General features: G+C 47.4%; 1 protein-coding gene across 3 annotated transcripts in view; it reads right to left on the bottom strand.

Annotated features, from left to right (window-relative positions):
* Positions 1-26,912, bottom strand: part of LOC144823685 (protein mono-ADP-ribosyltransferase PARP14-like) — a 1,720,771-nt gene that overhangs the window by 896,399 nt on the left and 797,460 nt on the right. For all 3 annotated transcript variants that reach the window (XM_078682415.1, XM_078682413.1, XM_078682414.1), the window contains exon 9: positions 15,270-15,491. In XM_078682415.1, coding sequence (XP_078538541.1) covers positions 15,270-15,491 — 222 coding nt within the window. The remainder of the gene's footprint in view (positions 1-15,269; positions 15,492-26,912) is intronic.

The raw sequence follows: 26,912 nt of genomic DNA, 5'->3' as shown, positions 1-26,912 counted from the left end.
TATTGTTGGGTAGGAGATTTCAAATCTGTAATATCAGCCAGATATATCACTGAGTACTGGTCTAATTTTTCCAGACCGCATTGATGTTCCCTGTAGGCTAATCTTTTCACAATTCCTGGCGATCGCCCTGCAAGGCTGGTAGCCCCTATATTTTTGTGCGTCCTTCCTTGCCATTGGCAAGTCTCAGAAGCTTGGAGGGTTCTGAATGCACTGTTTGTGCTGAAGCTGCCTTCTCCCAAAGGTCGCCTGTATGGCTTAGACCACGTTTAACAGTGTGACCAATTCAGGGAGTCATGAACACCCCAGTGCTTCCCTTAAGTCCGCCACACAGGTATTAGCACTTCTTATCTCCATGTAGCTGCCACACTTCCAAGTGCCACAGACAAGCTTTAATTGGTTTCTCAGGGTGCTTTTCAAAGCACCAGAATGAACCTGTTGTGCCTAATAAACGTACTCCACTTAAAACAAGAAGTTCTTGTGCTCCGAGCTCTGAGACTGGTTATAAGGCTGCTTAGGATGTCAGCTGGCCCCTAATTTTGAATCCCAGGAGCAAGTAGCCCATAACCTCAAAGTATTATGCTACTGTGACTGGGTAAACAGGCTAAATGCTTGTGGGAGGCATAAAAGAAAAAAGGGTGCCACATAATATTGCTTGACACAGGAGAGGCGCTGCTGGTAGCTGATAGGCAGAACTTCGCGCATGCGCAAGCTGCACCGGCCTACCGCCAGCCACCTCCGTGAAGCATGAAAACGGCAGCCTATTACTGTCATGCCAGTCGTGAGGGTCGCCGTCTCAACCCTCGGTGCCTCTCCCACTGCTACTATACACCGATTTGAAAAGACAAAGAAAATTTACAAAGGCTGCGGGGAGGGGCGAGTTGCGACATGGGGGCGAGAGAGGGATGTGCCGTTGCCAGGTTTCAGCTCCCTGCTCTCTCAGAAATCCCCGAACCTCTCCAAAGTCACCAGTCACCTGGCCGTACTCACTTCTCAGCTTGCACCACTCCGCCCGCTCTGTTCTCCGTGCACCCTGTCGCCACGACACTCCTTGGTCCACCTCCTGGCATCCACAAGGTCCCCAGAAACTCATCACTTGGATGCAAACTGATGATGTTATGATAGCCATTGTGTAGCCCTTCAACTTTCTACCCCTACTCATGCAGAAACTAGAAGCCTTTAGGGGGCCTCTGGTTTTAATGTGAATCTTCAAAAATCACAGAATGTCAACTTTATCATCCCACAGGGAGACCAACTCCAGCTAGAGTGCCTTTTTCTCTTCCCATAAGGGACTCAAAAGGGTCACATATTGGGAGCATACTGACCCTCCATTCTGGAGCATATGGCAGAACGTAATAGCTATGTCATGCTGCTCTACCGCACTCGCTGTCCTCTAATCCTGGAAGGAGGGCCCCATCTCTTGGTTGGGTAGGTTGGCAGTGGCAAAATGTACCCTTTTACCGAAAATGCTCTGTCTTGTAGACCCTAACCCTGCAGTGTCCCCCCCCCCCCATGTCATTGAGAAGCTGCAACATTTACTCAAAGACTAAATCTGGGATGGTAAAAAGGCCAGTATGGCAAAAAAAAGGTGTATTGGGCGATCCCTACCTAGCGAGTTATTACCAGGCAGCGCAACTTAAGATATATTGTAGAATGGAATAGTTTGCACAACCAACCCTCACTGCATCTCCAGACGGCCTCTGCCTCTCCCCCTCCTTTCACCACCGGCGCAATGTGTACTCCCCCTTCCCTATCCGCTTTTCCTTCCTCCCTGTGTTCCCCCGCCCCCCTCTACCTTCCCCTCTCCACCCCCCCCTTGTGTTTTGTCTCCCTCCCTAGCCTCTCCCACACCCTTTCCGCCTATATCCCATCCCCCTCTTTTTCGTCAGTCTCGTTCCCCACTACCTTCCCTCACCCACCCCTTTCCCTCCCTCCTTCCGGATGCAGAGGCTCACAGGACAGCGCAACACTCCCTCTTCAAGGGTAACTGACACTGCCCCGATACTTCTGTTCCACCTTTCGCCAAGAACCCGCCCATCCCCCCTAGCAATGTTCATGGGAACCACTTGAACTGCCAGTGGAAGGCTCTCGTCTCCCTTACCGTGATCCCTGCCTCCCTCCAGCCCTGCTGTCTGCAACACCCAGCCTCTGGAAATGCAATACTTCTCCCTGCCATTACTTTTCTCAGGGAACACCCTCCAGTACCCCTACCCCCACTTGATGGCCCCTGCCCAATGGCCCCCAACACATTTGCCTCCTGAAGGACAGGTCATGCTGGGAAGGTGGGTTATTCCTGAGTTATTCCCGGCTATCAGCTTCCCTTGGACTTTGACTATCTTCATACCCCCTTCCCTCCCTTCCTTAGTGAACTGTATCGCATCGCACGGTCTTGCATTGTTCAGTACTTTTACGCTTAGATATCATAAAGTGTTCATGTTGTATACCTTTGCTTTACTCAACAAAAAATTGCAACATGAAAAAATAATGGAATCGACCTTGTACCGAGTAACACTGGTGCTTTATAGATCAGGCAGTGGCAGGGATCCACATTTGGAAAATCCCATGGGGCCAGAGCAGTACGCCACCAGGGGTTTAGATCTGCCCAGTGGTAAGGGAGACAGTAGGAATGTGGAAAAAGGTACAGCTGACATGAAAGTTATCCATTTGCATATCACCACAGACACCTATACTGAGAAACCCTGGCTTTCCGTCTGATTTACAGAAAGCAGCATTTTTGAGATGGCAGAAAGCCAATTGTAAAGAGGTGGGGGACTTGTTTAATCTCAATGGGCTTATGGTATTTACACTAGTCCAGTCCAACTATGGCATTAGTGGCAACGCATACTGACAATGCGTTGCCATATGAGATTGGGTTGCCCAACCACATATAAGTCCGGACGCGAAACGGCCCGACACTTTCTGAGGAATGGTCCATTACCTGAACACACAGATAAAGGTCTCCTGTCTGATATCTAAGCCTTCCTAAACTCTCTAATAACACAAAATCACCTGCCCAGCAGAAGTGGGAACTGGAATGTGAGCGCCCCTTCACCCTTAGCAATTGGTATGATATTTTGGGTAGGGCATGCACATTCACCTGTAGCACCTCTGAAAAGGAGAGATTACTTACAATTACACACTGCTACCATTATACCCCATTTGTGACAGCTAAATGGAAACAAAGCAGCGATGTGAAATACTGGAGGCAGTGCAGACACTCTGGTACACTAACACACAATCTCTGGCACTGCCCTAAATTACAACAATACTGGATAGACGTCCTGGCAGACATTAATGAAATGTACGAGACTGGCCTGCCTAGATTTCCCAGTAATATCTGGTTGGGTCTCCCAACACACTGATGTATCCCCTATGTTCTACTAAAGGGAGAGCTATTACCCTAACCTTTTGTGCAACCAAGCAAGTCATCTTGTCCAAACTGTGCACAGATAAAACACTGATGCGGCTGGATTGGCAACATAAGCTCTGGAACTCCTTGGCATGGAGAAACCAACGGTAATGGATAACCGCAAGCAACCACAATCTGATCAAACTTGAGGGCCTTAACTTCCGAGAGCTCTCATGCCCAACCTACTTGAGAATATTTGCCCTCACCCAACCTGAACACTAAACAGAATGAGCTGTGAAAGCCGCAAACTGAACAGTGCTTTCTCTACCTGGGCTTGAAACCATCACACTTTCCGATGAAGGATGTTGTCGAGCATACCACATATCAAAGTAGGGTGGGTGGGGGTTAGGGTTTTGTTACATTTTTTTACATGACCTCTCTGGGGCAAAAGAGAGCATATGCGAGTGGTCTGAAAGATACACAATACAATGACAGGTGCATTGACACACTTGAGGAGGAATGTTAACTTGTTGGGGAAAAAGATTTAGAGAGGACTAGTATTTAAAGTCTTGCTACTCCTGAAACCAGTCCCAGTCTTTATACAGGAGACACACCTAAACGGTTAGTTCATTGGGAGAGGGAAATACAGAGTGTGAAGTCGCTCCGGGTATACAACAGGCTCTGGGGGGTGGTGATTCTGCTAAAGGAATCACTCAAATTCCAGCTAGTGGAGGGTACACTGCAGTACTGGGAGGGGAAGGAATTGTTACTTTTGAATGTCTATGCCTACCGGGTCTACAGAAAGACATTACAAATGTTGACACAACTACTAGTTGACCTCTCAGGAAATGGGAAGACTTCTACAAGCAATGGGGCTAGGAGATGTATGGAGAGTCCTGCACCCACAGACTAGGGATTCTCCATTTACTCAGGCGCCAATGAGTCACACTCACAAATAGACTATTTCTACATTCCATGTATTAAATCACTGCAGCTGAACAATTGTCACAGGGGGTGTTGGACTACTCCCCCCTGACACTGGGGATATATAATGGAAGAGACACCGGAGAATGGTGCCATGGTGTGTGACTAACCCTACAGTGGTCAAGAGTTTGAGCGAAACCACAGAGCGTTATTTTGTAGAATATAAAACGTAATACTGCTCCCAAAGGTCTACTGGTCATTAATGCACCACGCATTTTCTTAGAAGATGCTACTTTTAGGAAAGAATGGGCCCAGATCGCTTGGCACTGCACCCGCGATTGGTTGGTGCTCATTATAAAAATTGCATTAAGGCTATTTGAGGCAATGTTGGTAGAAATTCAAATGACTGGGTATAAGAAAAAACTTCATGAATTGAATAAAGATATTAATGATTATGAAGACAATCTCACACAATCAAAAGTACAGAAATTTCAGAAAGATCTTACTAAATGTTAATTCAATAAGGTATACCCCTATGCTGACCCCGACTATGTAGCACCCCCAAGAAACTCCACCGGTTTAGATACATCGGATGATGATGTGTCAACATCAAGTTGGTCCAGTGGAGGGAGCTTTAGATCTAGACAGAGGGGCAGAGGTAGGAGTAGACAACAATACCCCCAACAGATATGGTCAGGTTTTCCCACACCGGGGGTTGGTGGCTTTCACAACCAATTCCAGCATCCACACCTCCCGATGATGGGTTGGAATTCACCATTTATACCAGTTCCCCCCTACCCACAAAACACCTTTTACCCTCCTTTTTTAGAGAGGGGCCGGAGGGGAAGAGGCAGAAGAAGAGGGACAGGACAAGTCCATTAGGAACAGGAAGATGCAGTTGGCAACCATACACGCAGCAAACAACGGAACCAACAGGTGGGACCGAGCAACGAGAGAGTTTAATTACAAATCTCTCCCAAGTAAATCCAACACCAAAAGTAACCGCAGCCCTTGAGCGGAGCCTGGGTTTTGTGCCTACAAGCACGTTTTGACAAAGTTCAGATACACTGTGAGCTTTCAGAATTTTTTTGAAAGTTGAAATTTAAAGCTTTTTTTGAAAAACTCGACTCAACTGAGGCTACCAATACCCCTGGTGACACCGGCCTAAGACCAAAGTCCACTTTTCTTCCATCACCTCACACGGTTCCTCCTGAGATACTTGCCTTTGAACAGGCAGTATTTAATGATGTGGAAGCCTTTGAGGAATTAGGAACCTTCAAGAACTTTAGTGCGGCAGAATTCCAAGCCCTGCAGTCACTCCAATCTAACATCTCAATTGTCATCAAGCCTGCAGATAAAGGCGGAGGACTGGTCATTCAGGACATAGGAGACTATGACAGAGAGTGCAGACGCCTCCTTAATGACCCGAGGAACTACACTCCCCTGACTAATGATCCATCTCCACAACTCAGAGCTGAAATCAGCAATCTGGTAGACTGTGCTGAAGCAAATGCCCATATCACAAAGCATGAGGCAGGTTTTTTGACGACTGGCCCAGGAACAATACCATATTTTTAAACATTGCTAAAAACGCACCAGAATAGGTTGCCTCTTCCGGGACGCCCTATTGTGTCAGGGATTGCCTCTCTCCTTTCTTAAAACCGCTCGTCCAACGGACTACAACTTACCTCAAATACACAAAGAGTCTCCTGGCCCTTTTACAGGAAAGCACGTTTGATGAAGACTCCGCTATCCAGGTCTCACTAGACATAGAGAGTCTCCATACAAGCATCCCTCAGGACAATACCATTAGAGTCATGAGTGAGGCGCTCAATGAAGGTATCTGGGAATACCAGACTCCTAAACAATTTATCATCGAGTATGCCACCCTGGCCTTAAAACTGAACTTCTTTGAATACAAGGGTGACTTGTTCCTTGAAACAACAGGGATTTTATGGGCAGCACATTTGCCCCAAGAGTAGCAGGGCCGTATGTCCATAATTTTGAACGTAAACACATCTTGAATACTGACAAACCCCTACGCTTTCGGTATATCTTTTTAGAAAAGAAATATTGATGATGTTTTGGTCATCTGGCAAGGACTTGAAGCCCCACTTTTGGAGTTTCTGGAATGGATTAACACCCAGGATCCCAACTTGAGGTTCACACATACCATGGATAAGATAGAGATTTTTTTTCAGACCTGGTGATAACCAAAGTAGAAGGGAAACTGCTAACCAGGACTCACTATAAACCCACGGCTAAAAACAATTTACTTGAGTTTTCCAGCTTTCATCCAAGATCCATGCGAGAGAACCTACCTTATGGCCAGTACTTGAGAATCAGACGCAATTGCAGTAATATTGGCGACTATCGTTCTCAGGCTTCTGACCTTACTAACAAACTTCGTAAACGTGGTTATCCTGATTGGATCCTCAAAAGGGGTTTTAAACGAGCGAGAAACCAACCAAGGGAAGTTCTACTTGAGGACCAAGTAAAACACTTGGAAGACGCACCATTGACATGCGTCACTACGTACAACGTTGCCTCTAATGTGATTTCAAAATCAATAAACAAACACTGGAAGATCCTGGAAAGTAACAACTGAAAATGGACTAAACCTTTGTTTTCATATAAGAAAGCAAGAAGTATCAGGGACACTATAATCCACACCCGCCCGAAGAAAACTGGGACAGAAATAACACCGACTGTCTTGAATGCCTGGGCCTGCCCAGAGTCCAGGGTCACTTACCCTGTGGTAATTGCAGTGTTTGCCATCTCACTGGATCCACAAAAATCTTAAACCTGGAGAGTGGAAGTACCTGGACGCAAAGCTCACATTTCAACTGCAATTCAACCAATGTGATCTATATGATCACATGTCCTTGCGGTTTAAGGTATGTGGGCATGACAAAAAAAAAATCAAACAACGTGTGTGTGAACACCGCAATAATATTCATTGTAAAAAGAGTGCCACTAGAATGACGGATAATTTCCTACAGTTCTAATCCCACAACGAACATTTTAAAATGGACTATCATCAAACAGATTGCATCTGGTAGCAATATGACACAAAGACTGTTCGAGAAAGAACAACGGTGGGTTTACCGCCTTTCAACCCACACCATGGGACTCAACGACAACATTCCTTGGGGTTCTGTCTTACACCACTGAGTAACATTTGAACACCTGCTCGTTCAGTTTGTCTAGTCACCAAATGTTTCTTTTTATCACAGTGATTCACATTCTATATTTCATTACTGACCCTACTGATTCATTTGATTTCAGCATACTCATGTTGAATAATTGCACTGATTCTTTGATTTCAATTCATTCATCAAGTTAAATTCTAAAACAATGTCTAGCTTTACACAGTTATTTAAGGGTAATTACTAACTTCTTACAAGCGTATTTTATTTAGAGCATTGGCTAACTCAATCATCCCGTGCTCGCCTTTTCTTCCTCTATTACTCACCCTGAGTAAAAGGTTAGACCACAGCTCAGCCCTTTTAGTAATCTAATACGTTTACTGTCCCAGTAAAGTAGGATATTCATCCAATTAATGAAATCCTCCATTGTGAAAAGGACATATTAAATACTTTTTCCATCCCCCTTTTGGTTTACTGCCAAACTTACGATTGCTCAAAAAATGATTCTTAAATGCACGAGTACGTTGTGGCAGGTTTAAAATAGAAATGATCATGACCACTTCATTGGGTGTGTTTAATAAAGCTCGTAAGATTCAAACACCATAGTAAACATTACGAGAACGGCCGGTCTAGTGGTCCGACGCATGTCGTGCGTAGCGGTGCGATGACGTCATGGCGCAGCCTCCTCACATCTGGTAAGGGAAATGTTGGGGGCACTACTGAAACTGGAGATTCCAACTAGGCAGCATCTGCGGGGTCCTGTGAAAGGGAATATGCAGGTACACTACGGGTGACTAACTTTTGCATAATAAGTAAGATTTCTCGATATTCTGCCCCTTATGATATGCTGAAGAGGCTGATCCGGTCTTTGTGTTAACCTCTGGTTCTCTTACCTGATACAGAGCGTGACTATAAGTTTGTGCCCCCCACCAGGATCCATGGGGTATTCCCACCGGATTTTTTAAGTAAGCATTATCTGCCTTAAAGTTTATTTTCTATTCGTGGGGTATACCTGCTTTCCAACCTATAATTATTTGCATTGACAAGTTGTATGTTCTATTCAGTAAAGTCCGCTTGAAATGTTCCTTTCAATCATGGCATTTGCCAGTTTGGCGCATGTGAAATTGACGCTATTTCCTACATCAATCAATCAATCGATCAATCAATCAATCAATCATTTGTAAAGCGCACTACTCACCCATGAGGGTTTCAAGGCGCTGAGGGAGGGCTGCTGCTACTGCTCAAAGAGCCAGTTCTTGAGGAGTCTTCTGAAGGTCAGTAGGTCTTGGGTCTGCCGTAGGTGTGTGGGGAGGGTGTTCCAGGTCTTGGCGGTGAGGTGGGAGAAAGATCTGCCTCCGGAAGTCGCATTTTGGATGCGGGGGACTGCGGCGAGGGCGAGGCTGGTGGAGCAGAGCTGGCGGGTGGGGGTGTAGAAGCTGAGTCGCCTGTTGAGGTATGCTGGCCTGGTGTTGTGGAGTGATTTGTGTGCGTGGGTGAGGAGCTTGAAGGTTATCCTCTTGTTGACAGGGAGCTAGTGCAGGTCTCAGGTGGGGTGTGATGTGTCTGCGGCGGGGGATGTCGAAGATCAGACGTTCAGAGGCGTTCTGGATGTGTTGCAGCCGTCTCAGGAGTATGTCCGAAGCTCCTGCGTAGAGTGCGTTTCCGTAGTCCAACCTGCTGCTGACGAGGCTCTGGGTGACCAGTCTTCTCATATTGGTGGGGATCCACTTGAAGATCCTGCGGAGCATACGTAGGGTGTTGAAGCAGGAGGAGGAGATGAGTTTGACCTGCTTAGTCATGGAGAGGGTGGAGTCGAGGATGACCCCTAGGTTGCGTGCGTGGTCGGTGGGTGTTGAAGCTGTACCCAGTGCGTTCGGCCACCAGGAGCCGTCCCAGGCCGAGGGGGTGAATCCAAGGATTAGGACCTCCGTCTTGTCTGAGTTCAGCTTCAGTCGACTGTTCCTCATCCATTCAGCGACTGCCTTCATTCCTTCATGGAGGTTGGTTTTGGCGGTGTGGGGGTCTTTGGTGAGGGAGAGGATCAGCTGGGTGTCATCAGCGTAGGAGACTATGTTGAGGTCGTGCTGTCGGGCGACGTGGGCGAGGGGTGCCATGTAGATGTTGAACCACGTTGGGCTGAGGAATGAGCCTTGGGGTACGCCGCAGATGATCTCGGTGGCATCGGAGCGAAAGGGAGGGGAGGCAGAGTGTTCTGCCGGAGAGGAAGGATGTGGTCCAGTACAGGGCCTTCTCCTGGATCCCGGCGTCGTGGACGCGTGTGCGTAGTGTGCGGTGGCAGACAGTGTCGAACGTGGCTGACAGGTCCAGGAGGATGAGGGCCGCTGTATGTCCGTTGTCTGATTCAGAAAAGGGGGTGGTGATGAACAGAGTGCCTGAATTAAGCAGACCACTCTTACCCAGTCCAAAGATCAGGGCTTGATCCATCACCGTTTTTTAGCTCACTGCACCATCCAAGCTCAGAACTTGGCTATATGCAAATTAGTCCGTTCCTGTCCCAGTGCATGATGGGAACAGGACAAACCAAACTACCAAGCCAATTCTTGTACTGGGAAGGAAACAAGCTTCCGGGGACCGGTTTCTGCCATTTCAGGCGTCGTCGGCCCGGCTTGCTTGAATCCTGATGGTGCAATGAGCAAGGGACTCACATCTGAGTATACCCTTCCACGCTTATGTATGTCCGTTGTCTAGCAGGGTCCGGATGTCATCGGTGGCGGCGATGAGGGCGGTTTCGGTGCTGTGGTTGCTGCGGAACCCGGACTGGGACGGGTCCAGTATGCTGTTCTCCTCGAGGTAGCGGGTCAGTTGTTTGTTGACGGTTTTCTTAATGACCTTTGCCGGGAACGGGAGCAGGGAGATGGGCCGAACGTTCTTGAGGTCCCTGTGGTCCACCATGGGTTTCTTGAGTAAGGGGTTGATCTTGGCATGCTTCCAGCTTTCCGGGAAGGTTCCTGTCTCAAAGGAGATGATGATTTGTTTCTGGAGATGGGGTGTGATGGCTGTGCTGGCTTTGTTGAAGATGTGGTGTGGGCATGGGTCTGAGGGTGATCCGAGTGGATGGTGTTCATGATCTTGCTGGTTTCATTGTCGATGATGGTCCAGTAGAACAGGCGGTTTGGTGCGGGTGGTGGCCGTGTGGGTGGTGGCCGTGGGGGCGGAGGTCTCAGTGGTTGTCGGGGTGGTTGTGACGAAGCTGTCGTGGATGTCTGCGATCTTGCAGTGGAAGAAGGTGGCAAGCGAGTCGCACAGGTCTTACGAAGGAGGGATGTCATTGGTGTTGGAGCTGGGGTTGGAGAGTTTCTTCACGATGTTGCAGAGCTCTTTGCTGTTGTGTGTGTTGTTGTCTAGGCGGTCTTTGACTGAGGTCCTTTTGGCAGATCTGATGGGGTGGTGATGTCTGTGGGTGGGGTTCTTGTGGGCTGCGTAGGTGTTCATTTGCGGAGCCAGTTTTTCTCCAGTTTTTAGCATGTTCGCTTGGAGGCCTGGAGATCTTCGGCGAACCAGCTGGCTTTCTTGCTGGTGTGACTGCTGGAGGGTTTCTTGAGCGGGGCGAGGGTGTTGACGCAGTCGTGGATCCACTGTCTGAGGTTGCTGGCGGCAGCATCGGTGGGTATGGGAGGGTGGGCTTTGGGCGAGGGTGGTGGTTAGTAAATGATGTGTGGTTAATAAATAAGCATTCACTAATATAATTTATTCTGAAGCGCCAAGACCATTTGAGGTTGAATCTTTCACATCCTAACCATAGCGGGATTATCACGAACACTATGTTTATTAAAACAGATGTAGTTGGATCACTCAAGGAATGTCTGAAACACAACTAACAAAATGGATGTGTGTTTGTATAATTTGGTTTGATCCTCTGTGTTTGTCTCTTTTCTTTTCACAGAGTTATGTGGCTTACAATAATGTTGAAGCTCTGACTACGAACCGTAAGTTGTACTGGTTCCTCTTACACCACAGGTTAGGGTGCGCCTTAGCAAGCACATATCGCCGTGGTGTTTTCCTAATTTTTTGGTCTTGACGAAAGTCTTGCAAATTGGCAACTAGAGGCAGAAACATTTAGGCCATATTCTCTTTTTTTTCCACAGTGGATGTGTCTGTTCACCACTAATAAAGTTTGTTTATGGTAGAATTGGCCACTTTTTAAATCACATTTCACATAATCACACTTGGATTACATCAAGAAACCTGCTCCGCTGTAACCATGTGTTGTAGCACACCAGGGAGGCATTTGGCCTCTCTGGTGGGAACCCAATGATGAAGCAGGTCACCAACTAGGTTGGTGATTGAGGGTTCTTTCTAATCACATGAGTGATCCTTCACTTTTTATATATTTTTCTCTTTTCCCTTTTTTGGCTTGGGCCTCACTCTTTTGAGTATGAAATATAAACTCTCCAGCAGGTGCAGATGCACAGTTGGAAGCTCTCAAAGCAACGGTAAGGGGGTGATTATGGGCCAACGATGTGCCATTGAGTAGCTGATGGGGGCACCGGAACAGAAACTCCAGCAGTTAGAAACAGAGAAAGCAATACAACCCACAGAAGGGAAAACATGCTTACTAGTAGCAAAAAAAAGAGGAATTCAGGAACATACTAACCAAAGATGTAAAGACGGTCTACAGGGTCATGGAATAGTGTCTGCATGAAACCGGCAAAAAGGTCGGAAATTGTTAGCCTGGCTGAATAGTTGGGAATAGGAGCAAAGACATATAAGTGAGGTACGAAGCACCAAAGCCCATAAGGTAAAGGGGGGCATGCGGAAAAACAACATTTGCAGACTATTTACATTCCTTTAACCAGTTCAGAATGAATTCAGTCCATCAGATCTTCAAAGTTTTATTAAAGACTGACCCATGCAACAACTAAGAAGGGCTCATAATATCTCACGGCAAGAGGAAACCACTGAGGAAGAGATAGGGTACACACTAACACAGCTACAGACTGGAAAGACCCCTGGACCGAACAGTTTGCCTGTAGACTTCTTCATAAGATGGAAAATAATGTGATAAAGCCACTACATGACATGTATATGCAGGCATTCTGCTCTAGGAAACTGGTTGTAGTTATAAGGACTGCAATGACTGCACTGATCCATAAAGAGGGGAAGCCATGGGAGCCCTTTCAGTCCTATTGACCAATCTCCCTGCTTAATACATACAAAAAAGAATGCCCAAAGTGTTAGCCAATAGATTGCAAACTGTGATTACCAACTTTATCCACCCGGCTCAAATTGGGTTTATGTCACAAAGTTGTACCAAATTAAATCTTTGGTGCTTATACAACAATGTGGCCTTGGCATCGAAAGTAGTAGAACAGAGAGCAGTGGTGCCATTAGATGCAAACAAGGCATTCAACTCCACCGAATGGCCATTCCTCCTCGCTATTTAAAAATAAATTGATTCAGCGCATCATTTATTAACTGGATACAGCTCCTATACACTGCACCCCTGCTGAGAGTGAGAGTTAACAGAAGACTTTTGCTGACATTTCCTAAAGAAAGAGGGACATGACAGGGATGCCCATTAGGGAGAGGTACATGACTGGGATGCACCCTGTCAACTATGCCGTTCGCACTTGCCATCAAACTGCTGGAGGGATAGATACACATGGATGCACAAATACAAGGCTAGACCTGGGAGGAATAGTTAGCCCTCTATGCAGATGATCTACTGCTTTATCTTGCTACCCATGGGGTATCATTGCGTAGACTAGCAAAGGTATTTTATCATTTTAAAAAAGCAGTTACAGAAAACTAGCCATACCTTAATTGCAGTGTTGACAACTATTGCATTATCGGAGGTTTCAACATCATATCACTATAGTTGAATTATAAATCTCATGAGGATCAGTCAGATTATGAAATATGCTGGATTTTATTCCATCGAGAAATACATTCTCAGATGCAATCTCAGTGGGAGGGTAAAACAGGGTAGGTAGAGGTACTTCTGGGCTAGTTGACAACTGTATTTACTGTCTCTTCCTATTTTCATATTTTTTTTAGCTGGTCTTAAAGGAATCAATATACTCTCTAAATGTAAAGAAAATCTCAGGGATAGGATTATTTTTTCTCTGTAGAACTCTGCTTTTCTTCTCGGTCTTTCTTCTACCTTTTTCCTCTCTTTGTCCTCAATGGTTTTTTGTTCTCCTATCAGATTAAAGGCCTTTGTCTTTAAGACTCCCCCGTCTTTCTTCTCCTCGATGCACCTCTAAAATCTAGATGCCTTTAGGGGTGATTTTGGGAAGTAGCATCATCAAATTGATGGCCCATGCCAAACTTCCCAAAATCAGAGATGGTGCTGATTCTCTTAATACCAGTAGCAAGCCTAATAGTTGTAATGTACCATTGATGGATCTTACTGTTCAGGACAAAGAAATTGTCAATGTTATTTCTTAGGACACTCCAGGGTCACCCCTCCAATGTTTCTGTATCAACTCTGGACCTATGAATTTTGGGGGGATGTCAGGAAATCACATTCTTCTTAAAACAGAATGTTGTTCAGCCAGGCATCCAAAGTATCCCCTTGATTTAGAATTTGTCATATGGGTTACTCTGTCATAAATAACTATTTAAAGGTGATAACTAATTAAAGGTGATAATTATTATTTCACTTCCCCTTTTTGTTTATTCACTTAATTAAGCAGTAGCAGAGAAGGTCCTGATGAAGCAGTAGGTGACCTATGGGCCCAAGGTAAAACTGCAGAAACATGTCGACCATGACCATTACGAATGTCAAGGTAGTTATTTGTTGACACTACCTCTTGCACTGGTTTTAGTGTTGGGAATGGAAGGTCTCTATTAAACTTTTTTCCTTCCCTTACCCAATTTTATCAACACTCTTTTTGACACAGTTTGTTTTTCACTATTCAGCACTGCTTGTTAGATACCACCTGATACCTACTGAATATCTAGACACATTGGGATACATAAGACGGAAAGGGCATGATTTTGCCAAATCGTACATTGGGTCACTCCCCGTGTGCAATCTGTCAGACTCCCAAATGATGTAGGGCGGTACAGGTCGGAATTCTGATGGGAACACTTTAAAAACATCGAGAGTACCCAGTGAATGATTTCGCTGTTAGTTCACACACACCAGTTATCCCTCATCTGAGGTCTCGACCCTTTGCTACTATTAAGTTGGTTACTCTGTCATAAACATGACTGATAGCCTGTCTGCCTTATTGCAATCAGTATATTATATAATGCACTTGTAAATAACGCTTATGACGGAGAAAGCCGACTGCCAAACTCTGTATCAGGGCCTCGCTGTTAATAGTGGCAGAAGCCCTTCGGATGGCTTTCTAACACCTACAGAGCAGTAAACAATCTGGATAAGGTGCCATAAGGGAGTGAAACTACTACAGGAGCAGCGATAAGTGGATGAAAATAAATTGCACTTATTTTGGAAAGTATGCCTATCACATGAATTATACAGGAATGTCATGTTTCATGTTTTGTGCAAGAGAATTACAAGCATGAGGTGAGGACCCTTCAAGAAAGACAATGAAATCTATAAGAAAGATCCAGTGCAGGAGAAATTCATTTTGATATTTCTAAACAATAGGTGCTTTGTCATGGTGCTATGGTTTATGAATGTTTAATCTGTTGTGAAGGTAAGACTACTTCTAGCAGAAAGTGAAATTATACATTAATTGTGAAAGATGTATAGGATTACCGGACTGCATGTCTGCTTTAGGTTTGTGCGCATATTTTGTTCTCTCAGGCTAAAAACCTAACCAAAATCCACTGCAAGCTTTTGTAGTGTGGCCAAGGATCAACAAAGTGAGTTACAGAAGTATTAAAGGTACCAAGAATGATATGCAGATCATTACCGTTATATTATCTGTATCGGTTGGATGCAGCATAAAGTGAACTTCCTGAAGGTTCCGGAAATTCATTTTCCTACTCGATTCGATCACTTCCTCAAACATCGAAGCAGCAACTACAGGTTTAGGAAAACCTAAATTTCCAGTTCCAATCGCTGGGAAAGTAATTGATTTGAAATGCTTACTTTCAGTGCGCTTCAAACATTCTTTGATAAGGTCTCGGAGTTCCTACAAGAAACAGATAACGCAGAATTAGGAATATTTCTGTAAAGGTTATTGGCATACACCTGAAATAGTTACTAAAATTATATATAGCTGAAAATCTATTCCTCTTACTTTTACTAACATCACCTACAAAATGCGCTACATTGGTTGCTCTTATCTGCTATCTTGTTGCCCATCATACACACATATTCTGGTATTTTGCTCAATCTTTCATTTGATGAAGCAGCTAAAATATCCCTGAGACATAAAAGAATCTGGAACAATCCAGTATTTCCGAAGAATTAAGGGAGAACATAGGATCAGCAGAATGTCTTTTGCATTACCCTCTAGCTCCTAAAGTTCTCGCTTACACTAGAAGGCTGAACCAAAAATGGGTCCAAGACCATTTTGGAGTACTGAGATCATGGAATTTCCTTGATCATAGGTACTAAGAAATAAAATCACTTACCTGCAATTTTGTATACCAGTGTTTTGTTGCTCGTGTAGTTAATTAAAGTCATGGACATCCTCAATATTTCAACACAGTCGAAGCACGCTTCTGATAATAACTAGAGTGAGAGCAGGAGAGCAAGATAGAGTGAGCCTTCTTGGGGGTGTTTTCAAGGGATGTTGAGTTGTAGTTTATCGGATAACATCCATATCGGGGCCGGCGGGGTGGGGGGGGGGGACCTAGCAGACCTATTAGGTATCAGTCCCATTACATAAGAGTGCCTCTCGGGCCTCTATTAACTTTCTGTTTTTACAAAGTGTACTCTACCCATGAGATGTCAGAGCACTATAAAGGGTAACAACAATTGACATGTGTGGCATCACTTAGAGCGGCACACAGAATATATAGAGATATTGAGTAGTACAATAGTACTCCCTATGTTGATAGTGGATTACTTTAAATGTACTATATAACAGGTTGAATTGTGGCTTCCAGTTGGCGCCAATGGAGATACTACAACAGTAGAAACATTTTATATGGTGTTCTAGTTTTGTATAATAGTGAGGCACTATGATGAAAAATGGTTTTCATTGCAGTGAACGAGTATGTAGACTTGCCCATTTGGACTACATTCCAATGGTCGATCCAATATATTATTGCACCCTGCACTACATAGCAACAGCTTCATGGTGCCTGAAATAGTTTATCATTTTTCAAGGAGCAAAAAGTATCTCTATCGAACTTTGATTAGTAAGGACATGTAAAGATGGAGTTCATGCCATATCTCGAGTGATCCAACGTCCGCAGCCAGAGCAGAGGTAAAGATATCGATGTGTAGAACGAGGAGTCAACTTCTTTTTTTTAAATTATAATTTAGAGTCAAGGTGTTGCCATTTTTCAAAGACATCCGTTTGTGCAGAAAAAAGGATAGAAAGACAGCAGAGGTCTTCTAATGGATATCCCTTAGAAGAAATCACTGCCATATTGGAAAAAGGCAACGTCTGCCTCCTTCATTAATATTATTATATGTCCATATGTAAGATTAACAGGACAATAAGACAGACACAGAAGCTGGCCCCTAATAAACTCCTCAGGTGACATGGATAGTGTATGAGGTGGTGTTACGAAACCTGAAAGCAACAAAGAAGGAAAACCAGCTCTTGTAGCCACTTGGAGCCTTATCTAAAGTAAGTCTAAAGGAGGTTGCTGACTGGACGGGTCCTTATTGTTGGAAACTCAGTGCTGACAAAATTGAGGTGTTGGTGGTCGGTTATACCATGAAACGCAGGAAATCAATCTGTCGACCAGAATCTTTAGGTAGCTTCCCCCAGGCCAAACCAACTATTAAAAATCTGGGCTTCTGGTTGGATGAAAATCTAATTTATGAGACGAAAGCATATAAACTGGCCTCCACATGTTTTGGTATCATGAGAATACTTTTAGAGACCTCCTCTCACCACCCTCTCGGAAGAGTATGGCACAGGCACTGATTCTTTCCTGGTTAGATTACGGAAATTACCTCTACCAGGGATGTCCGCTCCACATGTTGAAGTGACTACAGGTGATCTAGAATACAGCAATAAAACTGTTACTGAAGATACCGAGGTATCTATTGATATCCGGGTATTTGGCTTCCTTGCACTGGTTTCCAGTTAAAAATGGAATTCAATTTAAAATTGCTATGTACTGCCCACTGAGCTAAGGCCTTCAAATTCTGTTTATCTTGTTTCGTCCTTACTTGCCCCAGAGATCGTCGAGATAATCCTTCCTAAAGTAGCCGAAATACCAACAGTGCAGAAAGTAAGGAGTGGAGGTCGATCTTTCTTCTTCCTCACAGCAAAAGTATGGAATGATATACCTACTAGGTTGAGGATGACTGAGGTAGAAGGTTGGTTCAGGAAACTATTTAGAACCTGGCTGTTTGGTGATTAAGACTTAAAAGTGCTCCGGTGCTTTTAGCGCGGAACCCCCGGGATAGTAGACATCTGCTATACAAGTACATCTGAATTGAATGAAATTAACTCTACCCTGAAACACATGGGTTTTCAAGGACCTTGATAATACTGTGATCAGTTATGGTGTTGAATTGCAAGCAAGCCAGCAACGTATTTCTTCGGAACTTTGCCAAGCACGACTTTGCGTCTGGTTGTTAGTTACAAAATTGGTTGGGGATCATGCCGACGTATCTTGAACAGAAAGTTATCAGGGAAGAGAGAGAAATGCTCATATTAATAATGCAGAATAGTTATGATTTTTTTTTTTATAATGGAAACTGAGATGATCTTATCTTGGAAGAATATGGTTTTTAATGATTTGGAAAGATGAGGCAGTGCGGTTTTCTTGATTGAGTAGGATTGTAGTGCGGACAGAATTAAACAATTTCACTGGTTAAAGTAGTTAAGGTATTCTCAGCATGTGCAATGTGACTGAGACAAATGTGGTTTGAGTGGTTGTTTAGAATTACATTTTGCCAAGCTGAATAAGGTATTTTAGTTGGTTCAGTGCTCCGCTAATCTTGAATTGATGATAATGAGCTATATATCAAAGTTAACTTTACGCTTGTCATCCTCTCAAGCCACTTTAATCGTCAAAAGGGTTTTGATGGATCTCCACTGTCTCTCGAATATCGGAGTATTGTTTTTTTTTTTATAAAATAGACAATCAGAAAATCCTGTATTGTGTTTTTTTTATATCAGTAAGCTTTTTCTTTTTGATATTGCAGTTATATCAACAGCTTTTTGTCTTGCATGACCTCAATTTGAAAACTGTGCATTCAAACACAGAGTAATAACTGTGCTGCAAAGATGTTGGTTAGTGCCTGCACCATAAGGATTCTGTCCACATTCAAAAGATCTTTTCAGTACAGACATTGACAGCGTGTTCTAGCAAGAAGGAAGACTGCATGCAAATATTACAGGGCTAATAGAGCGCACAGACCTATTCGATTCCTGCGGCTAAATTTTTCCTGTTCAAGTTATAATGGCATAAGCTTTTCGGGGGTTTCAGACCAGCTGTAGGACAGCATGCCCTAATTTACATCAAAGTCTCCTCTCTAAATGTGGAATGTATTCAGCATACGTTCTGTGATATAGTTGGTGAGATATGCAATACAGTATACTTTTTTTTCCATGCCAGCGTGATGCGATTTATTAACAGTAAACCAGTGCTTTTTCTCTGTCATTCTAGATAGCATGTGGAGCCAAAATACCTAAGACAACTTGAGACTGCTTACAGAGCCAAAACACGGAGGTTAAAGGGAAATCTAGACTTAGGTTTATTTATAAAGTTTTATATCGCGCGAACATGATCCCAAAGGATATCAGAGCGCTTCACAATTAAGGATGGTCAGGCAGGCAACAAGTCCATGGTACCTCCAATGATTGTGTGGGGTACATTTGCTGATCCGCATTCAGGCAGACCCCTTTTTTATGCACCTTGCGGATAGGAAGGTAGTAAAAGTATCTCTCAACAAGGGGCGTGGCCAACTGCCGAACATGGTGGCAGCTTGAAGCGGGAGCTCCTCCAGGCAAACCGGCCTGCATCATCTATCCGTACCTGATCCGACTTTCAGCCCGCTCGAAGGAGCGACATCGGCTCGGGGACCCGAGCGGCACTCAGTACTCCGACCCCGGTGGTGACCTGACACCGGGAACTGCTACAATTTGAAGCGGCGAACTGGGGCCTACACCTGCCTAGCAGCACCGGCCTGGAGTGACTGGCGGACCCGGCCGGAAGTCCATCCTCCTCGGCCCGGGCGCTGTGACGCTGGCCGGCCGCGGCTATACTCTGTCGCGAGGGGTGGGCGACCGCACCACCTATCCGGAGCGTGCCCCCTGTGTGGCTGAAAGGACTGTCTGGACCTGGACTGGCCTGAGGCACCGTCTAGAGGCAGAGCGGCTGTCAGCGGGAGTGAGAACCTCCCTGGATCCCGGACGGCGACATATTGGAGATAGCGGGCGGCCGGACGCGCCGTTTCCGCGACGGGGTGGGGAGGTCTGCACTGAGGGCCCTGCCGTCCTCCTACGCTGCTATTAACCCGAGGCTCACCCCGCATTGGAGGGGGGGCGCGTCTGAGCCCCATTTCCCTGGCAAGGAGGGGACATCGTGTGGCGCCCTGTTTGAACGGGCAGTCCCGAATTGGCGTTGCTGTGGTGGGGCACGGAGGGGGTCGGGCGCAATCTATAGGGAGCCCCCCCTACAAGAACCCACTGAAGACACACCGCAGCACCGCGCTTGGTAGCACTACGGTGCGTGTAGAATACGGGACCAGCCACGCGGTGGGCCGCGCTGCAAATTCTCAGGGACCGAGGTGCTGATCTTCGCGGCCGCCGGCTGCGCTGCGTCTGGGCCCTGTGGGGAGTACACGGCGCCCCCTTGGAACCAGTGGTGCTCACAATTGATTGCCCGACGCCCGGAGGCAGTGCACGACTCGTGGGCCAAGAACCGACCCAACAGCCGAATACACCTACCTCCATCATCGCCACGCCAGCATGGCCGGCAAGGGCACGAGAAGTACGTCGACGCAGGCGAAGCTCGACAAATTTGCTTACAGCCAACATGGACAATCCCAGACTGGCGGCCGCCACTCGGCTGGAGCAGCCCCAGAAGCGGGGACCGCTCCCAAGGTGACCTTGGACGACGTTATGAGGACCCTCACCGAGGTCAAAACGACAGTGGGCTCCATTTCTTCCGAGGTCACTCTGCTTCGGGCAGACTTCAAGAAAATGGCGGAGAGGGTGTCGCAAGTGGAGGTAGTTACAAAATCGCTCGTCGAGGACACCTCGGACCTGCAAGTTGCCATGGAGCGCATGGAGAGAGTCACTAAACAGTTACAGGAGAAGCTCGACGATCAGGAAGGGCGCTCCCGGAGAAACAACGTCCGCATCCTAGGCCTGCCGGAATCGGAAGGTAAAGCTGCAATGGACCTATACGTCGAGGACCTAATCAAATCCCAGCTGAAACCTAAAGGTTTGTCTCACTTTTTTTCTGTTGAAAGGGCGCACCGGGTTCCTGGTGGAACGGCCAAGCCAGGAGCCACTCCGAGACCTGTGCTGGCCAGATTATTCAATTTTAGGGACAGAGACGCAATCCTACAGGCGGCGAGAGTCTCCCCGCCTGTGAAAATTCAGAACTCCACTTTGGCATTCTTTCCGGACTACACGGCAGAGGTGGCTAGGCGCAGGAAGTCGTTCATGGATGTGAAAAAAGCGCTGCGAGACAAAGGCCTGCAGTACTCAATGCTTTTCCCCGCCAAGCTGCGCATTGTGGCCGAAGGAAAATCGTGGTTCTTTGACACGCCGGAGGTGGCTAGAGAGTGGCTTGATGGATGGAGACAGGTGGGCCAACCTCAACGCCCGCGCGGGGACCAACGGCACCAGCGCAGCGGAGAACCAGCGGATCGCCCGTCAAGAAGCCCCGCGACAGAAGAGGGCGCAGCGGCACTGGATTCGGATCTTGAAAGGGACCCATTTGACTCTGGACAACCTGTTAGGGGCTGAGTTGACTGGGCTGCCAGAGGGACAGTATATTGTGGCCCTTGGGAACTTGACGCTGATGGAGCTGAGTAGGGCGGGCATCGGCCGGTGCCTGTAGGGGTCTCACCAACCCCACGAGCAAGTAAGATGAACGGGGATGAGATTATGCACTCTGCCAAGTTGGGGAAGCGGGCGGGTTTTCGTCTGTGGTGCAGGGAAGCAGGGAGGGGGTGGGGGGGATGGTTGTACTGTTATGGTTATTGTTCTTAGTCATCACCACTTCAATATGGCACATGGTCCTGCTACAGGCTGTACACTCATGGTACCCTAGCACAAAACATTGCATATGTGTTGCACTCCGATTCCACACCTCAATAGCACTGATTATAAACCCGAATGGCCCAGCACGCTAGTGACACACCCGCAGACGGCGGCCCGCCGATGACAGTGGTGTCCCCCTTAAAACTACTTACCTGGAATGTTAGAGGCCTAGGAGACAAGATTAAACGGGGGTTGGTCCTCCAAACCATCAAACGCCACGGGCCTGATTTGGTGATGTTGCAAGAAACGCACCTGGCTGGGTCTACCTGCAAAGCACTCGATAGACGGGGATATGCCATGGCGGTACATGCGGAGTTCACTACGGGATCCAGGGGCACCGGCATACTCCTTAAGAAGAACTCCTCATTTATGGTCGAAAGCCGCAGGAGGGACGACCAGGGTCGATTTGTGGCGCTATATGGCCAGTGGGAAGGGAGACCCCTCAACGTAGTGTCCGTATACATCCCACCGGCGCTACACTCTACGGCACTGCCGGCGCTGGGTCAATTTCTACTTGACCTCCCAGAGGGTGACATGATCATTGGGGGAGACTTCAATGCCATAACTGACCCACAGTTAGACACCTTTCCCATACGGGAACGCCTGAGAGGGACGGCCACGCTTCCTGGTTTTCTGACCGCGCTGGGCCTCACTGATGTTTGGCGTCAATTGAACCCCACAGCGACTCAATACACGCACTACTCAGCTACACACAACAGTCTCTCACGTATTGACTACCTTTTCTTTTTGGGGGTGGGACTGGGATCGGTGGACAAACTGGAGATCCTGCCTAGAGGTGTATCTGATCACTCCCCAGTATCCCTCCACATTACGACTAAAGAGAGGAAGCGCGCCAGGCTCTATCCAATATACCCCAATTACTTACAAATCCCTGGTATTAGGAAAAAGCTTAAATTGGCCACTCACACTATTTTACAGAAAATGTGGGCACAGTTTCCTCGCCCTCGGTGCTCTGGGAGGCATACAAAACAGTCTTGCGCAGCGATAGCGGCTATCACAGGGCACAAACGAGACTCCAGAAGTGACCTCGCACAATTAGAATTGGCACTACATGCCGCGAACGCCGCGCACATGGCCGACCCCACCCCTGCCACTGCACATGCGCTACACCTCAGTCAACAACAGCACTTGGCCCATCTTACAACGGTTACCAAAGGACACTTGGCGAACACCGCACACAGGGTATATGACTTGGGCGATAAAGCCGGGAAGATGCTGGCATGGTTAGACAAAAGGGGTGGCTGTAACAGAGGTATTCAGAGAATATACGCACAGGATGGCCAGCTGCAGACACACCCTGAGCAAATAGTTTGCACCCTGGCACGACATTATCAGGAAATATACACACCGGTTCGGGCTGTCACAGAAAGGGAGGCGTTAGCATCGCTCGACCACATTGCTGTCCCCGAGCTTTCGCAAGAAGCGCAACAGGAACTAGACACTGACTTAACCGAAGATGAAATCCAATTGGCAATACAGTCGTTGCGATCCGGCAAGGCGCTAGGACCTAACGGGATACCCGTGGAATGGTACAAAGCGTCGGCTCCCCTGTTGAGCAAACCCCTGCTAGATATGTATTTTATTTATTTATTTTATTTTAGCGATTTGTATAGCGCCTGGTGACCCAAGGGCATCCCCGCGCTGTAAGGAGATTGTTTATCCTGTAAGGAGAGGGAGGGAGGAGGAACAGTTATTTCGGGAATAGGTGCGTTTTCAGTTTTTTGCGAAAGGTCAGGTAGATGGCTTCCAGTCTGAGGGTGCGTGGGAGGGAATTCCATCTCACGGCCGCTTGCACTGAGAATCGTCGGCCTCCGGTGCGGGTCCTTTTGAATTTGGGGACGTTGGCTAGGTGCTCACTGTCTGAACGGAGGGATATGGATGCTTTGTAGGGGGTGACCAGGCTGCTGAGGATAGTAGGGCCAGATCCGTTGATAAGTTTGTGTGTTGTACACATGGCTTTGAATTCCACCCTTTGGCGAACAGGGAGCCAGTGCAAGGCCTTGAGGGCTGGTTTTGCTGACACTCTCGACGGAAGGTTCGTGAGCAGACGGGCCGCAGCGTTCTGTGTCCGCTGTAGTCTAGTCAGGGTGGCCTCTGGGGCGCCCAGGTAGACCATATTGCTGTAGTCAAGACGGGACAAAACTAGCCCCTGGATGAGAAGTTTCCTAGAGGGAGGAGGAAGTAATGGGAGGATCTTACGGGTGGTGCGCATGAGCCCAAAACAGGTGCCAGCAGTTTTGGCCGCTTGCGTCTTCATGGTGAGCTCCGGTTCGAGCCATACTCCAAGGGTTTTGATTTCACGCTTCGGGGAGGGAATTTCTCCGAATACGTCGGGCCAGACTGTTGGGGGGATGGTTGCCCATTGTTTTCCCAGGAGCATCACTTCGGTCTTAGACCCGTTTAATTTTAGTGATGAATCACTCATCCAGCTGTGTATTTGGGTAAGGCAGTTCGCCAGTTTCTCTGGGTGGTCGGCTAGTTGGGAAAGGGAGACGACCAGTTGAGTGTCGTCAGCGTAGCTTACCATTTTTATGTTAAATGGTGTCACCACGTCTTCCAGGGGAGCCATATATGCGTTAAACAGCGTCGGGCTCAGGGAAGATCCCTGCGGGACCCCGCTTGTGAGGGGGAGGGTGGCTGAGTGGTAGATGCCGTCCCATACCTGGAACGTGCGTCCGGTGAGGAAGGATTCTGTCCAACTAAGTGCCGTCCCGGTGATCCCTGCTGCCTCGAGCCGATGGAGGAGGACACGGTGGTTGACTGTGTCGAAGGCTGCGCTGAGATCCAGGAGGATCACTGCCACTGACCCTCCTGAATCCAGTATGCGCCTTGCCTCCTCGATGACGGCGAGGAGGGCAGTATCTGTGCCATGGCCCGGGCGGAAACCAGTTTGGGATTCCCGTAAGATGTTGTTTGTTTCAAAGAACTGGGACAATTGTCTGTTGACCAGTTTCTCAGCTAGCTTGCTGATTGCCGGTAGGAGAGAAATTGGTCGATAGTTTCCCATGTCTGCTGGATCGAGCTGAGGTTTTTTAAGGAGTGCTTTTACCACCGCGCTCTTCCAGCTGGCAGGAACAGATCCCTGGGTAAGTGAGCTATTAATGAGCTCCGTGACCGTGGGAACGATGACAGGGGCAACGGTTTTGAGGAATCTGATGGGAGCCGCATCAAGTGGAGAACCACTTCTCATTTTGGTCATGGTTCGCTCGACTTCCAGACATGTTACTGGCCTGAATGTCTCAAGTTGAGGACGAGGATGACTTTCGGTTTGACTGGGGGGTGTCGAATTGTCCAAGTGGCTGGTGGGCCCGGGCGGGGGGAGGGAAACTAGTATACGGGCGATTTTATCGTTGAAGTACGTGGCTAGGTCATTACTTCGGTCCACCGATGGGACACTGGAGGACGGTGAATGGGGTACTTTGAGCAGCTCCTTTACGATTATGAAGGATTCCCTGGCTGAATTAGAAGATTCTGTAATGTATGAAGAGAGTTTAGTCAAGGCTGAACTCCCTCTGGACCAGCGCACAGCCACGATAGTCGCCATTCCTAAGCCAGACAAGCCGCAGACGGCATGCTCCTCGTACCGACCTATCTCATTGCTCAACGTGGAAGCAAAGATCCTAGCGAAACTCCTGGCTAGTCGCCTGATTAAGCATCTACAGACCCTAATACACCCCGACCAATCAGGTTTCATGCCGCACAGAAGCACGGCCCTGAATTTGCGGAGAGTACATGGAGTCCTGGCGCGAGCACATCTCCTCTCAGAACAGGCAGTCATTTTATCTTTGGACGCCAAAATGGCCTTCGATCTGGTGGAATGGGAGTATCTATTTGCGGTCCTTGCTCGTATGGGCTTCGGCCCGAAATATATAGCATGGATACGGCTGCTGTATAGGTCGCCCATGGCACAGGTGGTGGCGAATGGTCACATTTCACAGACCTTCCCCCTGGGACGAGGAACCAGACAAGGGTGCCCACTATCCCCCTTACTCTTTGCGCTGGTGCTGGAGCCACTAGCTATTCTGCTCAGAGCAACACCACTGTTTCGGGGCATCGCCTGGGAGGACGGATGGGAGGATAAAGTGTCTCTATATGCAGATGACATGCTGATTTACATGACCAATCCCAATGAGGGTGTTCCTGCCCTGTTGGCTCTGTGCGATGAGCACGGGAAAGCGTCCGGTTACACCCTGAATTGGTCCAAATCCATAATATTCGTCCTTAAGGGCCAAGAGCCGTCATTGCGGCCTGACTGCCCCCTGCAATTAGCGACCGGCTCATTTAAATACCTGGGCATTTTCATCACCACTAATGCGGCGGACTTCTACACTGCGAACTTGGTGCCACCTCTGACGCGTCTACGTGCGGACGTTAAGTACTGGGCTACCCTGCCGCTGACCCTCCTTGGGCGAGCAGCGTTATATAAAATGATGGCTCTCCCTAGATTTCTCTATGTGTTAGAAAACACCCCGCATGTAGTGGCTCCACGCTACTTCCAACAAGTCGCTGCGCTGGTATCTGCTCTGTTATGGGGCAATGGCCCAGCCCGTATAGCACATGTCAAACTAGTTAAAAGTTGGTATGAAGGAGGGATTGCACTACCCAATCTTCAACTATATTATTGGGCATCCCAACTTAAGGTAATTAATTACTGGATCCATGTCCCGCGGGATGACCCCGCTTATAAAGCGGACTGGTCGCAGCTGGGGACGGACGGCATGCTCTCAGTCTTGTACAACCACTCACAGGTTCGAAAATTGCTTGGACCGACGTTACATACGGCAACCTTATGGCATACAGCACAATCTCGACTGGGGTGGAAGGGGAAAATCACTAGAATGACGCCGTTATGGGACGCAAAATCATTGGGAAACTTAAGGTCCAGTAGGGGCTTCACACGCTGGGATCAAATTGGGATTTCGGTGGTGGGAGACCTTTGGGATGGGGGCTCGGTGGTTGCATTCTCACAGCTACAGCAGCAGTATGGTATGGGCCCCAATGAAACATTCAGGTATGTGCAAATCCGTCACGCCCTACTACAAGCCATTCCACCTGACACCACACTCCCGGAATCGTCACCACTAGAAGACAGGTTATTGACGGAATTTATGGAGCAGAAGGCGACCTCTCTTACGTACAAAAAACTGGTTAACAACCTGACAAACCCCACGCAGAAAC

The sequence above is a fragment of the Lissotriton helveticus genome, chromosome 3_1, assembly GCF_964261635.1.
Source record: "Lissotriton helveticus chromosome 3_1, aLisHel1.1, whole genome shotgun sequence".
Classification (NCBI taxonomy): Eukaryota; Metazoa; Chordata; class Amphibia; order Caudata; family Salamandridae; genus Lissotriton; species Lissotriton helveticus.
The sequence above is the reverse complement of the archived record's forward strand: the minus strand, read 5'-3'. Positions and strand labels throughout refer to the sequence as shown.